Source organism: Plectropomus leopardus, chromosome 10, assembly GCF_026936395.1.
Source record: "Plectropomus leopardus strain MGB_pleo_1.0 chromosome 10, ASM2693639v1, whole genome shotgun sequence".
In the NCBI taxonomy this organism is placed as follows: Eukaryota; Metazoa; Chordata; class Actinopteri; order Perciformes; family Serranidae; genus Plectropomus; species Plectropomus leopardus.
In genome coordinates this window covers 29,616,765-29,630,137 of record NC_142185.1, presented here as the reverse complement: position 1 = coordinate 29,630,137, position 13,373 = coordinate 29,616,765, and the positions used below count along the sequence as shown (strand labels likewise).

At 37.7% G+C, this 13,373-nt stretch overlaps 1 protein-coding gene and 5 non-coding genes across 6 annotated transcripts; 1 reads left to right on the top strand and 5 right to left on the bottom strand.

The window, feature by feature from the left end:
• Positions 1 to 227: 227 nt before the first annotated feature.
• dhrs12 (dehydrogenase/reductase (SDR family) member 12) lies at positions 228 to 9,647 on the bottom strand. The gene is made up of 10 exons (XM_042494679.2): positions 9,449 to 9,647; positions 7,960 to 8,093; positions 5,619 to 5,701; positions 4,654 to 4,746; positions 4,488 to 4,569; positions 3,406 to 3,467; positions 3,133 to 3,237; positions 2,941 to 3,031; positions 2,131 to 2,268; positions 228 to 1,182 (listed from the first exon to the last, which is right to left on the bottom strand). Exons 1-10 carry the CDS (start codon positions 9,511 to 9,513, stop codon positions 1,070 to 1,072), a joined length of 966 nt encoding a protein of 321 aa, XP_042350613.2. The 5' UTR covers positions 9,514 to 9,647; the 3' UTR covers positions 228 to 1,069.
• A 200-nt stretch (positions 9,648 to 9,847) lies between these two features.
• trnal-caa (transfer RNA leucine (anticodon CAA)) lies at positions 9,848 to 9,956 on the top strand. Its single transcript has 2 exons — positions 9,848 to 9,885; positions 9,911 to 9,956. It is a non-coding gene; the product is annotated as a tRNA-Leu (tRNA).
• Positions 9,957 to 10,563: 607 nt separating this feature from the next.
• On the bottom strand, positions 10,564 to 10,682 carry LOC148188564 (5S ribosomal RNA). Its single transcript, XR_015777820.1, has one exon. It is a non-coding gene; the product is annotated as a 5S ribosomal RNA (ribosomal RNA).
• Positions 10,683 to 11,375: 693 nt separating this feature from the next.
• Positions 11,376 to 11,494, bottom strand: LOC148188563 (5S ribosomal RNA). The gene has a single exon (XR_015777819.1). It is a non-coding gene; the product is annotated as a 5S ribosomal RNA (ribosomal RNA).
• A 512-nt stretch (positions 11,495 to 12,006) lies between these two features.
• On the bottom strand, positions 12,007 to 12,125 carry LOC148188562 (5S ribosomal RNA). Its single transcript, XR_015777818.1, has one exon. It is a non-coding gene; the product is annotated as a 5S ribosomal RNA (ribosomal RNA).
• A 584-nt stretch (positions 12,126 to 12,709) lies between these two features.
• Positions 12,710 to 12,828, bottom strand: LOC148188561 (5S ribosomal RNA). Its single transcript, XR_015777817.1, has one exon. It is a non-coding gene; the product is annotated as a 5S ribosomal RNA (ribosomal RNA).
• Between the last annotated feature and the right edge of the window lie 545 nt (positions 12,829 to 13,373).

The following is a 13,373-nucleotide window of genomic DNA, read 5'->3' as shown; positions in this document are numbered from 1 at the left end:
CACCCCCAGAGAAAAGTCACACTCACCGTAAAAACAATCAAGAGAAGTGAAATGACAAAAACACCAAAGAATGAGAGTCTCCAACAGTCCCAAAACTGCAGAAATAAAATAAAAATGCATCTTTTGATTCAGTCTGTGTCACATTAGGTGAATAAAAGTCAGTCTTGATGAGTCTAATATGGGCTTTGTGTATCTACTCTGAAGAGGAATAACAAGAAGAAAGGGAATAAAAAGTATAAATATATTTAATTAGATAATGACAAACATGAATCACATACGTGTTATCAAACAGACACCGAAATTAAAGAAAGTATTTTACTGAAATTAATATACAAATTTGCATTTTGTGTCACATTTATATTAACCTTTTGAAACCTGGATCTTGTGCTGCATTCGGACGCCTTTCGTAATTATTTTAACCTTTGAACTAATTGAGCTAATTAGTTTGATCCCCCCCCCGACAACATGGTTGAAAAGGCAATAAGAAACTTTGCAAAAAATGTTCTGCAAATTGCAAGATATCAGTCACTTTAGAAGATTTTTTAAGAATACATTTCTAATGATCATAATCATATATAAAAATTTAATTATTTTACAGAATTATTATAATTTTTAAGCTCTTTATTCCCCCAGGTCATTTCATTCATGTTTTCACTTTGTTTATTTTTTTTTTCTTTTACTCTCCCACTTTTTGTTTTTTTTTTTCTTTGCTAAATTCCAGGTAATTTTCTCAAGTTGCCTTGTTTTTCAAAGCCAATTTTTTCCAGGTTTTAAAAGGTTAAAGCACTAAACATTACTATCTCTCACATTAGGCTTAACGAATTCAGCACTCAACATTTTACATTTGGCGTATTTAAAGAAGCGGATTTTGATTTTCCTTCAGCCTAGTTTTGTTCAGATAAAAAACCGAAACAACCAAACAAGATTCTTCCTTCCAAAAGACAAACTTTGACAGTTTTCTTTACAGTATCAACCAAAAATGTAAAAACGCGTCCGGTACTCGATTGATGATTGTGTAAACATTAGTAAGTATTGAGGAGTGTTTGGTTTTAAGTGCATTTTGGGGGTATTAAGGTTTGAACTTGAGGGCGAATTCCTCCAGCGCCGCCAGCAGCTTCTCCTCCTCCTGCGCTGTGGATCTGGACGAGGCCAGCGGCAGGTGTGTCGCCACCGCTTTACGATCTGGAAGAAATTTTATGGAAATATGTGAGACGTCAGCAGGAGAGACGCTGAACCATAAAAATGAGTTACACATGACGCTGATAACCAGGGAGCTGATACAGAAATCAGGATTCATTTGCATTTAAAAGTGTTGCAGTGTCATAAAAACACGAACGTTAACGAGGCATCTACCTCGATTACTGAATTACTCGTCGTTATAAATGTCACAGTCGTTGTCTTTGCTTTACAAGAAGCCTTTATTTGGTTCAGTGCTTTAATATCGGCTCTTGCATGATGTTAAATCTGAAGCAACATCATTTTTCTTGTGCTGTTTTAAGATGCCATTCACAGGAAGTTAAACCGTAAAAACCTGAGCAATTAATTAAAAAAAAAACAGGGAAAAGGCAATAAACAACTTGGTGACAGATGTTTCAAAAACTGTAAGAAATTATTTTAAAAAACTTAGGCAAAAATAAAACAGATAGGGAAAAAATGCATTTATAATAAATATACTTATATATTTAAAATTATCTACAAAATTATCATAATTTTTTGATAATTTCCATAATTCATTTTCATGTTTTTTTTCTTTACATTTTTTTTTTTTTTTTTAACTTTTTTTTGTTTGCTAATTTTCAGGTAATTTTCTTTTTTTTTTATTTTGGGACTATTTCTTCTTTCATTGCTAATAGACTTTTCCCCATGGTTTAAAAAAAAGTCAAACTTAACTGTACGTAATATATTCTGATTATGGATAAATGCCTCATACAACCCCACTTCGAAGAATCCTAACTATCCTTTTAAACTCTCCTTTAAGTGCTGCTTCATTCACTACTGAGAAAAAAAATCGTTCTTTTAGCTGCTAAATGCTCAACAGCTGGTCACTGGTCGGTCGAGGCAGGTGGTGTAAAGTTGGTTACAGGAGCTTTTCACAGAGTTTTCAAAGACTGAATGTGATTTGTTTCTGACCCTGGAAGAAGAGTCCGCTCGGCTGCTTTCTGGCGGCCGCAGATGCAGCGAGCCACACGGTGGTGTCGGCCCCCATGGCCTCCGTCCTCAGTTTGGACTGCATTCTGGCGTGAAATGAAGGCATGGACGTCTGGACGGCTGCAGAGGGAAAAACAGAACTGTGAATCACAGAGGAAACGTTTTCTGTCACATGTGGGTGCTTTTCACATTATTTAATGTCAAATAAATGAAAGCAGATGCTGCTTGGTCTCACAGCTTTTTATTGTTATTATCAACCCTTTAAAACCTGAATAAATTAGCTTGATTTCATTCAAAAACATGCATAAAGGCAATGCGCAACTTAGGAAAAATATGACCCAAAAATTAGCAAGAAGTTGGCAAAAAGACCCCCCAAAAAACCCTGAAAAACTGCAAAAATAGGGAGGAAAAAACAATGAAATGACCTGTAAAAAGTGCAAATATAAATAAATAAAATAATCATGATAAAATCAAATATAAAGTATATTCTCACTGTACTGGTTAGTTTTCTGGATATTTTCCCCTAGCTTTTTTATTTTATTTTTTTTTTAAAATAATTTTCTTATAATTCTCTCACTCTCTCTTTTTTTTCTACCTTTTACAATTTTTTTTCATTTTGCGACATATTTCTTGCCAAACTGCTGATTGCCTTTTCCCCCATGTTTTGAAGAAATCAGAACAATCTGCTCCCGTTTCAGAGTTTTAAATGCTTGTTAAAGGCATCTGAATGCATCGCAAGAAAACTGATGTCTATCCAGGTTTCAAAGGGTTAATATCCTTTATTTCGTGTACCTGGTGTGTCTGCCCAGCCAGGGTGCATGGAGGAGAAGTGGATCTCTTTGTGCTGGGACGCCCATCTCTCTGTCAGAATCACCTGCTGCCTCTGTTCAAAGTGACGACACAAATAAAAACAACCCAAAAAACATTTCAGCAAACACGGACACAAAATGCCAGAATCACACCGTGTTGTTGTAAATCCTTTACTTTATTCTGAGCGTAGGCCATGGTGCCGTCAAACGTCCCCTTCTCAAACTGGAGGTCGTCCACGTTCAGCTTCTGTGTGAGCATGCCGCCTGACGACACGGTGACCTAAAACGAGACAGCTGAAAATATGAAATTCTTCTTATAATGAAGCAGAATCACACAAACAGTGTGAGTCTGCGTCTTCATACAGAGGGTCTGTCTGACTGTTAAAGCAAGTTTCTAAAATGTGTTCGTGTGTCAGAATTCAGACGCATCGACTGAAATTCAACCCACCACTCTCGGGTCTTCAACCGTCTTCAGCGCGGGTATCAACGCCGAGGTGAGGATGTACGTACCTGAAAATAAAGGTAAGCACGGAGGGAAGTTCAGCAGCTTTTATCTGCACAATCAAAACTTAACCACCAAAACTGTTTTGTTTTAAACACTTAGTCCATTATTTTTTTATTTTACTTATTACGGGACCACGGCAGGTCGGGTGTAACATTTCGACAATATGTTATGAGAGCGACTCACTGACTCAAAGAAGAAGAACGGTGGCCAAAAATGTCCCCAAATTGGGAAAATAATGAGATTTGGGAGCTCCTCCGAGCAGGGAACGAGATCAGCCCCCACGTAACAGAGAGGGTAAATAAATATTATTGCCATGTTATGCTATTGTTGTTGTTTACTGTATATAACTGCTTTTAATGTGCAATTAGTGTCATATGAACTCTGATGTTGTGTGTATTTTATTATGTATTTTAGTTTAGTTTATTTTATGATTCTTTTTTTTTACTTTTGTAAAGTGTCTTTAAGAACCTTGAAAAGTGTTCTGCAAATAAAATGTATTTTTATTAATATTGTTATTTCTTCTTTTTCTCATTATTATTAAGGGCTGCTGACACAGCTGTCGAACGCAAACCAACTATCTCCAAAATTGCTCTTTTTCAGAAAAAACGCAGTGTTTTTAAAAGGATCCGGTGGAGACAGCACGTTTAGTCACAAGCTTTTTGAAATGATTTTCATTCGTTGAGAAATAGTAAAACTCACTGACAGACGTAGAGGGGGACCAATAAAATTAATTTATGAAAAAAAACTGAAAAAAGTGACACCTGACAACTGACAACAAAGATATGTTATTCGTCACGTGTGAGGCCGACGCTGTCGTGTTAAACGTCGGTCACGCCCCTTTTGGCTCTGCAGTGTCGACATGCTATCTAAAATCACACACTGGAGCTGCAAGACGCCCAGTTGTTTGGTTCTGTGTAAAAATGCAAAAGGCAGCATAAAGAGGAGCCTTAGTGGTGGAAGTATTCAAAAAGTATTGCTCTGGTATACCTAAACTCAGGTGTAGTATTTAAAAATACTTTTCTTACCGAGCGCATTTGTGGCAAAGTTTTTCTCCACACCCTCCTCGGTCAGCTCTCTCTGGTTCACCATGCAGCCGGCGTTGTTAATCTGGTGAACACAACAAGTGTTGAATTATGACACAAACCGGTGTGTGTAGATAACGGAGGAACAACACGTCTACGTAACACCTACCAGCACATGAAGGGTGTTGCTCTGTGAGAAGTTTTGGGCGAACTCCCACACTTGTCTCGCGCTGGACATGTCAACCACATGGACGTGAACGTTCTGGGAATAAACAGGAAACATAAATCATGAAATAATTTAACTTTCTGTTGAAATAAGAAGAATTTATAATTCGACTTTTCCTTGTAAGATATACGTTTGTAGGACTTTTGCTGCTGGTGGCGTGTAAAGCTGATCGATTAGTTACTTTGGATAAAAGGAGTCAAAGTTAATGAAATGTAAAGTGTAACACTCTTTCCGGGAGTGAACTCCTCATTGCTCAGGACAATTTCTGGTTCTGGTTTAGGCTCAAATGACTCCTCTACAAAAGGTTCAGGAGCTGGCTGGCGCTCCTCTGTAGATCCAGCAGAGAGGCTGACCGACAGATTATCGACCTGCATGATTATTGGGGCCGATATTTGGTGTTTCCCCAATTATCTGTATCGGCATTTTATGCGAATGATCGCCGATGAAATTAATTCATTAAAAAGTGAAAATAAAGTGTCAGCATGGGAGGAATTTTCACTTTATAAAACCTCAGGGAGTTATTTTTATTAATTAATTTTTTTATTTCAATTTTCATTCAATTGCTGGGAACTTGCTGTATATGATGTTAAACGTTTAAGTTTTGATTAAAAATTTACTAAAGGCATTTAAACACGTTTTGTGTAGGAGTTTGTTATATTCCAAATACTAATTATTGATAGAAAGATTTTCATTTTTATTGGAAATGTATATGTGTTCCCAATATCGGTTATCTGTCTCATTAACTACTAATAATAGCTAACGGTATCAACCCTGAAAAACCAACATCAGCGTCATTCAAGTTCAGTCAATTTAACCCCAAATCACAAATTCGCAAAGATATGGCACCCTCTATCTTTGAATCTTGATTTAAATAATGAAAATTATCCTTCTTTTCTCCTCTTTCTCACCTGATTTTTACTTTTTTCCACAATTTCTTCTTTGGCTGCTTCTGCTCGCCCCTTGTTTCGACACACCATGTGAATGGTTCCCCCTGCAGACTCAAAACAAAAACACATCAGTAGACAAGCCAGCAGGGACTTACATTATAATTAAAGGGACAGTTCACCCCAAAATTTGAAAAAAGTATATTTTACCCAAGATAACGCAATCGGTAACCGAATCACAGCGCAGAAGGAAGCGTGCATCTACTGCTGGCTCACGTCGCTCCACTGAGCGCGCTTAGATCACGGCTCAGTGGAGCTGGACGCCATTAATGTTTATGTCTCGAGCTGTCATGAGCACCAGCCTCTCGTCCATGACGAGATGCACACTTGCTTCTGCTGCAGTTAGTGTTTTATGGTAAGAGAAATATGAGGAGTAAGACAGTGCAGACTACAGTGCACAAAAAGTACGACTTAAATGTAAAAATACCAAAATCCAAATTCACATAACTGCTACAAAATGCTCTGATTTGGCCTTTAAAAATGGACATCCTGCAGACAGCAGCGGGATATTGTTGTTTGCATTATCCTGTTTAAATAAGTCTAAAATAATTTAAACGAAAAAGCATAATAGCTGGAGTTTTATTCTTTTTGCAGCAGAGTTTAAGCTTCTGCCATCATTACGTATGGAGCAAAACCATGCAGCGGCGTCAGAGAAATGAATGATGAATCTTTGCACTCGGCTTATAAAAAATGAGCAGAACTCAAAAACTAAATAGTGTACATAGTTCATGTGACCTACGGAATATTGAGAAATAGTTTGTTTATGTTTCTGCATATAAAAATATTTTGCATCGATAAGTTTTGTGTTTTTATTTTGTAAAATCTGATTAAAAACATCAGATTTTTGTATTTTTTATTTTCATTATTTCAATACTTGTATCAATTATTACAGCCTATTTACTAAAATAACCATTTATCATAGGTTGCACAGATTTTAGAGATATGAAGCAACTGATGATAATACAAAAAAAAAAAAGACACCATAATGAGCAAAAAAACAGTGCAGGTGTGACACCTACAAATGTATGCTCACAATTGTCAATTTGGTTTGTGTGTTTAATATTTTTTTTTTTAAAAAAAAAAAAAAAAAAAAGCCACATTATATGTATTTATGTTTGTAATATTTTTGAAGGTGCAGTTACTAATGCCACCACAAAGGGTGCTCAGTAACCATAGCAACCATTTGTTGTGGTCAGGATTCCAGAGATTTCGTTGCTCAGGCAGAAAACGGCCTGCTGAAAGACACAGCTAACGTCTCCTGTCTCTACTTTCTTTAAAAAACAGGTTAGTAATTTGGGATACTTTATTACCAAAACATGCTAAAGGCTGTTAACACCGTCTTTGTTTTGATTTGATAAAACTGAATGTGTAAAATTGATGTTTTGGTCGTGTAAAACGCGTCCTAACGGCAGTTTGGCTAGTTTCCATATAAGCAGTGAAACACAAATTGCGGCCTTATTTTCGTTATTATCTTTATTTTCATCAAAACTCCTTGACGTGCACTTTTTTTCACAGTTGTGTAAGTTAGATAACATGAAAGCGAGTTAAATTAGCGCAAAGTGGACAGTTAGAGTGGTCAAGTGTGTATTAACGTAAATATTGTGTTGTTTATGTTTTCTAATGTGCAGTAAACCATATAGGAGGCTGAATTACAACATTTAGGTGCATTTTGAAGCTGCTAATAAGCAGTTACTAATTGTGAGACATCTAAAACCTTAAAACAGTGTTTGGTAACTGAGATATTCCTGTTTAAAAGCAGATTAGTATTCATCAGCAGTCTATCGGCAGTTATGTTATTCCAGAGTTCATGTTATGAACCTGTGGAAAAGTGTAAATGCATTAGTATAAACTGTGAAAATGGAGAATAATTGTGAATTGAAACAGATATTTGTTAAGGTTTATTATAAGAAAAAGAGAGAGAAAAATCAAAGACATGAATTCTGTGAATAACGACAGAAAACTGCCTGCTGTGAAGACACAACTAACGTGTCCTGTCTCTACTTCTCCTGTGTAAAACAGGACGCCACCTGTTACAGGAAGCAGAAGGCGTGAGGCCTGTAACATAGGCACTGGCGGACCATTTCTATTCAAAGGGTTAAAAGGGTTAAAAGCCAGGCTAGAAAGGTAAGGTTAAAGATATCGACAAATTACAGCCGCTCTCAGATCTGCAGCAAATTTTCAAACAGCAGAAAGAATGAAAAGCTTAAAAGTTGCCGCAAAAAGTATCTTAAAGAGGTTGTGAGAGAGAGGCGCGGCTTCCTGCCTCACTACAGACGTGTCTGACGTTACGTCGGTAAACACTCACCTCGGTTGGCTATTTCCTGCGCGGTGGCTTTCCCTATCCCACTGTTGGCTCCTGTGATCATGAAGGACCTGCCGCTCAGGTTCACATCCAGGTCTGCTGGAACAAAATGCTTCGCTGCAGCTTCATAGCCGCTCCTGTTAAAAGAGGAGTTCAGTTACACACAACACACACCGGCACCATATTACCACACACACATCTGGTGAAATACTGAGACATTCTGGTCTGCTGTTTCCTCCTGAAGGCTGTGACACTGACAGAAAGGACATATGAATGGTGCTGGAGCAATGAGTCAATTAATCAATCATTCATAGACAAAAAGCAAAATGGACATTTTCTGATGGAGCAGTTATCTAAAATGATCGACCGTTGTTTGACCGTTCACCCCGGTCAAATCTCAGGAAGGTATGAAGTTCTGAAAAAATGCCTACAACTTTATTTTACAGCTAATGTTTCAGTAAAACATGCCTTTCCAGAAACTTGTGTTGAATTTTTACATTTCTGATGGTTCTTGGACACAAAATATGTCCAAAATGTGTCCAAATTTAAGAATCACATGTTATGTCGAATTTAAGTTTTTGCCAAAATTAAACTGTTTGCACGAACTAACTAGCAAGCACGGCAAGAGTGTAAAACCAAGGGTTTTTTTTCTCAACTCCAGGATTTCAACTTCAATTTAATACAAAAAAATAAAACATTTTAAAAGCAAACGACTAATTTTTGGTGGAGAGAGGGTCATGCATTTTCCCCCAAGTCACTCAGGGAGGCTCAAGAAACAAAAATTCAAAGAATGTGAAAAACAAGATAAAATATATCCTCCAATGTGAAGTCACACCCCATGCACCTTTCTCCTCTGATAAATAAAGAACAGTCCCTGAAACATACAGTGCAGCACTGTGCAACCATTGCTAGTTAACTCGTTGAAACCTGAGCAGTTAAATAAATAAAATATAAACACAACCACAAAGAAAGTGAAATGAAAAGTAAATAAGCCATAGAAAGCGTTTAAAAATAGGCATATAAGAATTTTGTAAAATAACTTTAAATATATTTATAACAAGAAGAAATGTCGTTTTCTTCCAGCTTATTTTCTTTCAATCTAGACATTTTCTCTAGCTGTTAAAAAAATCTAAATCTACTTGCTTGCAATTTGCAACACGTTGCCTTTTTTTCAATGTTTTAACGGAAACTGCAGCACTTTTCTCAGAGTTCAAAGGTTTAAATACTTTAAAAAGGCGTCTGAAAGCAGCACAAGAAAGGCGATACTGCTGCAGGTTTCACAGTATTATTCTACACACTATAAAACCATATACTACCTGAATATTATCCTGATATTATTACAAACAGCAACATGTGGTTAAGACTTGAAGGTGCTGACTTAAAGACACCTCTCCAGGTGAATACTACATTGTTGCGCAAACCACGAAAGCTGCAAAAGATTGGAGTAAGGTTACTTAACGTTGAGTAAAGTCTCAGTAGAAAATACACTTACTTTGTGTACTCCTGCAGTCCTTTCACAAACCAAACGGCGTTCCGGTAAATCGACATATTTCTCATAAACACAAACGTGTCTGCAGGCTGTTGAGTTAAATGTGGAGAAGAAAACACGGTTTAAGGTCTTCGTTTCATAAGGATGACAGGCGGGTGGTTATGTAGTAGGATGGGCGCGGGAGTCACGTGTTTGACCACCGGAAGTGCATTTTAAATGACTTTCTGGCGCCCCTGCTGGATATTTACGGCGTCAACAGAAAAGAAATAGCAATGCGGGGGCCACAGAGGTTAACTACATATAATACCACATATACATTTAATGATAATATATCAAAAACAGAACCGGACTCGTCAGTTTGTAAATATTTATATGTTTGTTCCGTCCGCTTGTAACGCAGTTGTCAGGATGGCCGAGTGGTCTAAGGCGCCAGACTCAAGGTGAATCCTTCCTGAGAAACGGGACTTCTGGTCTCCGAATGGAGGCGTGGGTTCGAATCCCACTTCTGACAATACCTTTTGATAATATCGTTAAAGATTCCTGTGTGATATCATCATCATCATTTCACCAAACTGCACAGATCTGACAAATCCTGAATCCATAGTAACTGGTGAAAATACGAATAACAGTTTATACTTTAAATGTCTATTTAAAAACATGGGATTACCTGACATGGGATTAAGTAAGAAAAAAAGAAAGTTAAAGCATGTAATTTTAAAATTATTTCTCTCTCTCTGATGTATATTTGTGTTACAGTTTTAAATTTTTTTTAAAAACTGTTTTCCCGATGTTTTTGAAAGAAATCAAGCCATTTTTCCAGGTTTTGAAGGGTCAAATGATACTGTTATTTGTACATTCATTTTAATATTTAAACCTTAAAAACCTGTTTAACAGCAAAGTTAGATGTGTTAGTTATGTGTTAATGAATGAATGAATAAATGTTAGTAAGTTAACATATTACTAACATTTATTCATTCGTTCATCTCTGAATGCACGACGTCCATTTTTATTTGATTGATATATTTTCCCATGTTGTCGGTTGTGTGCTCTGTCTCTGTTAGATGAGCAGCAGCACCCTCTGCTGGTGAAAAGTGAAAAGTGAAAAGTGAAAAGTAAAAAGCTTACAGCACCGGGTATTCCCAGGCGGTCTCCCATCCAAGTACTGACCCGGCCCGACCCTGCTTAGCTTCCGAGATCGGACGAGATCGGGCATGTTCAGAGTGGTATGGCCGTAAGCGACAGCAAAGGAGACACACCACCTATTTATAGTTGTTTAATACAACCGCTTTCCAAATTGGGATCTCTGTGGCCAAAGTTTGTTATATATTCTTTGAATTGTAAACAAACACAAAATGGCATTATGAGGCTAAATCCAACAAACACGTGCTATGCTGTGAGTGCAGCCTGACAAAGCTTGTTTTAAACGTTTAAACGTTTCTCATACCTTGTAGCGAAATTACACGGTCAAAGTCTGCTTTAGTTTAAAGTCCCAAAGCTCCGGGACACACTGCCTATAAATATCAGAGACGCCACCTCGCTAAATATTTCCTGCAAGGAAACTAAAAACTTATCTCTTCTCTTCAGCCTTTAACTAGCTCTGACTTAACTGTTTTGCATTTTGCTTCGCACTTAAGGCAGTTGTGCACCTCTTTAAAATGTTACATTTTCCTTTTTTCATGCATTTATACACAATTTTGTGCTTTACTTTTTATGAGTATTATCTCAGTGGGTTTAATTTTCCATCTTAAATGATTTTGCTGTGCTAAATAATTTAAGGTGCTTTTCATTTACTACTGTATATCAGCATTTATTGATTGATTGATTTTTTCAGTGGTAATTTTGTAGCCTCCTCACCATATTGCTTGTTGTGTGCTCTGTCTCCGTTAGATGAGCAGCAGCACCCTCTGCTGGTGAAAAGTGAAAAGTAAAAAGCTTACAGCACCGGGTATTCCCAGGCGGTCTCCCATCCAAGTACTGACCCGGCCCGACCCTGCTTAGCTTCCGAGATCGGACGAGATCGGGCGTGTTCAGAGTGGTATGGCCGTAAGCGACAGCACAGGAGACACACCACCTATTTATAGTTGTTTAATACAACCAGTTTCCAAATTGTGATCTGAATCCATCAAACACGTGTCATGCTGTGAGTGCAGCCTGACAAAGCTTGTTTTAAAGGTTTAAACGTTTCTCATACCTTGTAGCGAAATTACACGGTCAAAGTCTGCTTTAGTTTAAAGTCCCAAAGCTCCGGGACACACTGCCTATAAATATCAGAGACGCCACCTCGCTAAATATTTCCTACAAGGAAACTAAAAACTTATCTCTTCTCTTCAGCCTTTAACTAGCTCTGACTTAACTGTTTTGCATTTTGCTTCGCACTTAAGGCAGTTGTGCACCTCTTTAAAAAGTTACATTTTCCTTTTTTCATGCATTTATACACAATTTTTTGCTTTACTTTTTATCAGTATTATCTCAATGGGTTTGATTTTCCATCTTTCCATCTGTCTCCGTTAGATGAGCAGCAGCACCCTCTGCTGGTGAAAAGTGAAAAGTGAAAAGTAAAAAGCTTACAGCACCGGGTATTCCCAGGCGGTCTCCCATCCAAGTACTGACCCGGCCCGACCCTGCTTAGCTTCCGAGATCGGACGAGATCGGGCGTGTTCAGAGTGGTATGGCCGTAAGCGACAGCACAGGAGACACACGGCCTATTTATAGTTGCTTAATACAACCGCTTCCAAAATTGGGATCTCTGTGGCCAAAGTTTGTTATATATTCTTTGAATTGTAAACAAACACAAAATGGCATTATGAGGCTAAATCCAACAAACACGTGCTATGCTGTGAGTGCAGCCTGACAAAGCTTGTTTTAAAGGTTTAAACGTTTCTGATACCTTGTAGCGAAATTACACGGTCAAAGTCTGCTTTAGTTTAAAGTCCCAAAGCTCCGGGACACACTGCCTATAAATATCAGAGACGCCACCTCGCTAAATATTTTCTACAAGGAAACTAAAAACTTATCTCTTCTCTTCAGCCTTTAACTAGCTCTGACTTAACTGTTTTGCATTTCGCTTCGCACTTAAGGCAGTTGTGCACCTCTTTAAAATGTTACATTTTCCTTTTTTCATGCATTTATACACAATTTTTTGCTTTACTTTTTATCAGTATTATCTCAATGGGTTTGATTTTCCATCTTTCCATCTGTCTCCGTTAGATGAGCAGCAGCACCCTCTGCTGGTGAAAGGTGAAAAGTGAAAAGTGAGAAGTAAAAAGCTTACAGCACCGGGTATTCCCAGGCGGTCTCCCATCCAAGTACTGACCCGGCCCGACCCTGCTTAGCTTCCGAGATCGGACGAGATCGGGCGTGTTCAGAGTGGTATGGCCGTAAGCGACAGCAAAGGAGACACACCACCTATTTATAGTTGTTTAATACAACCGCTTTCCAAATTGTGATCTCTGTGGCCAAAGTTTGTCATATATTCTTTGAATTGTAAACAAACACAAAATGGCATTATGAGGCTAAATCCAACAAACACGTGCTATGCTGTGAGTGCAGCCTGACAAAGCTTGTTTTAAACGTTTAAACGTTTCTCATACCTTGTAGCGAAATTACATGGTCAAAGTCTGCTTTAGTTTAAAGTCCCAAAGCTCCGGGACACACTGCCTATAAATATCAGAGACGCCACCTCGCTAAATATTTCCTGCAAGGAAACTAAAAACTTATCTCTTCTCTTCAGCCTTTAACTAGCTCTGACTTAACTGTTTTGCATTTTGCTTCGCACTTAAGGCAGTTGTGCACCTCTTTAAAATGTTACATTTTCCTTTTTTCATGCATTTATACACAATTTTGTGCTTTACTTTTTATGAGTATTATCTCAGTGGGTTTAATTTTCCATCTTAAATGATTTTGCTGTGCTAAATAATTTAAGGTGCTT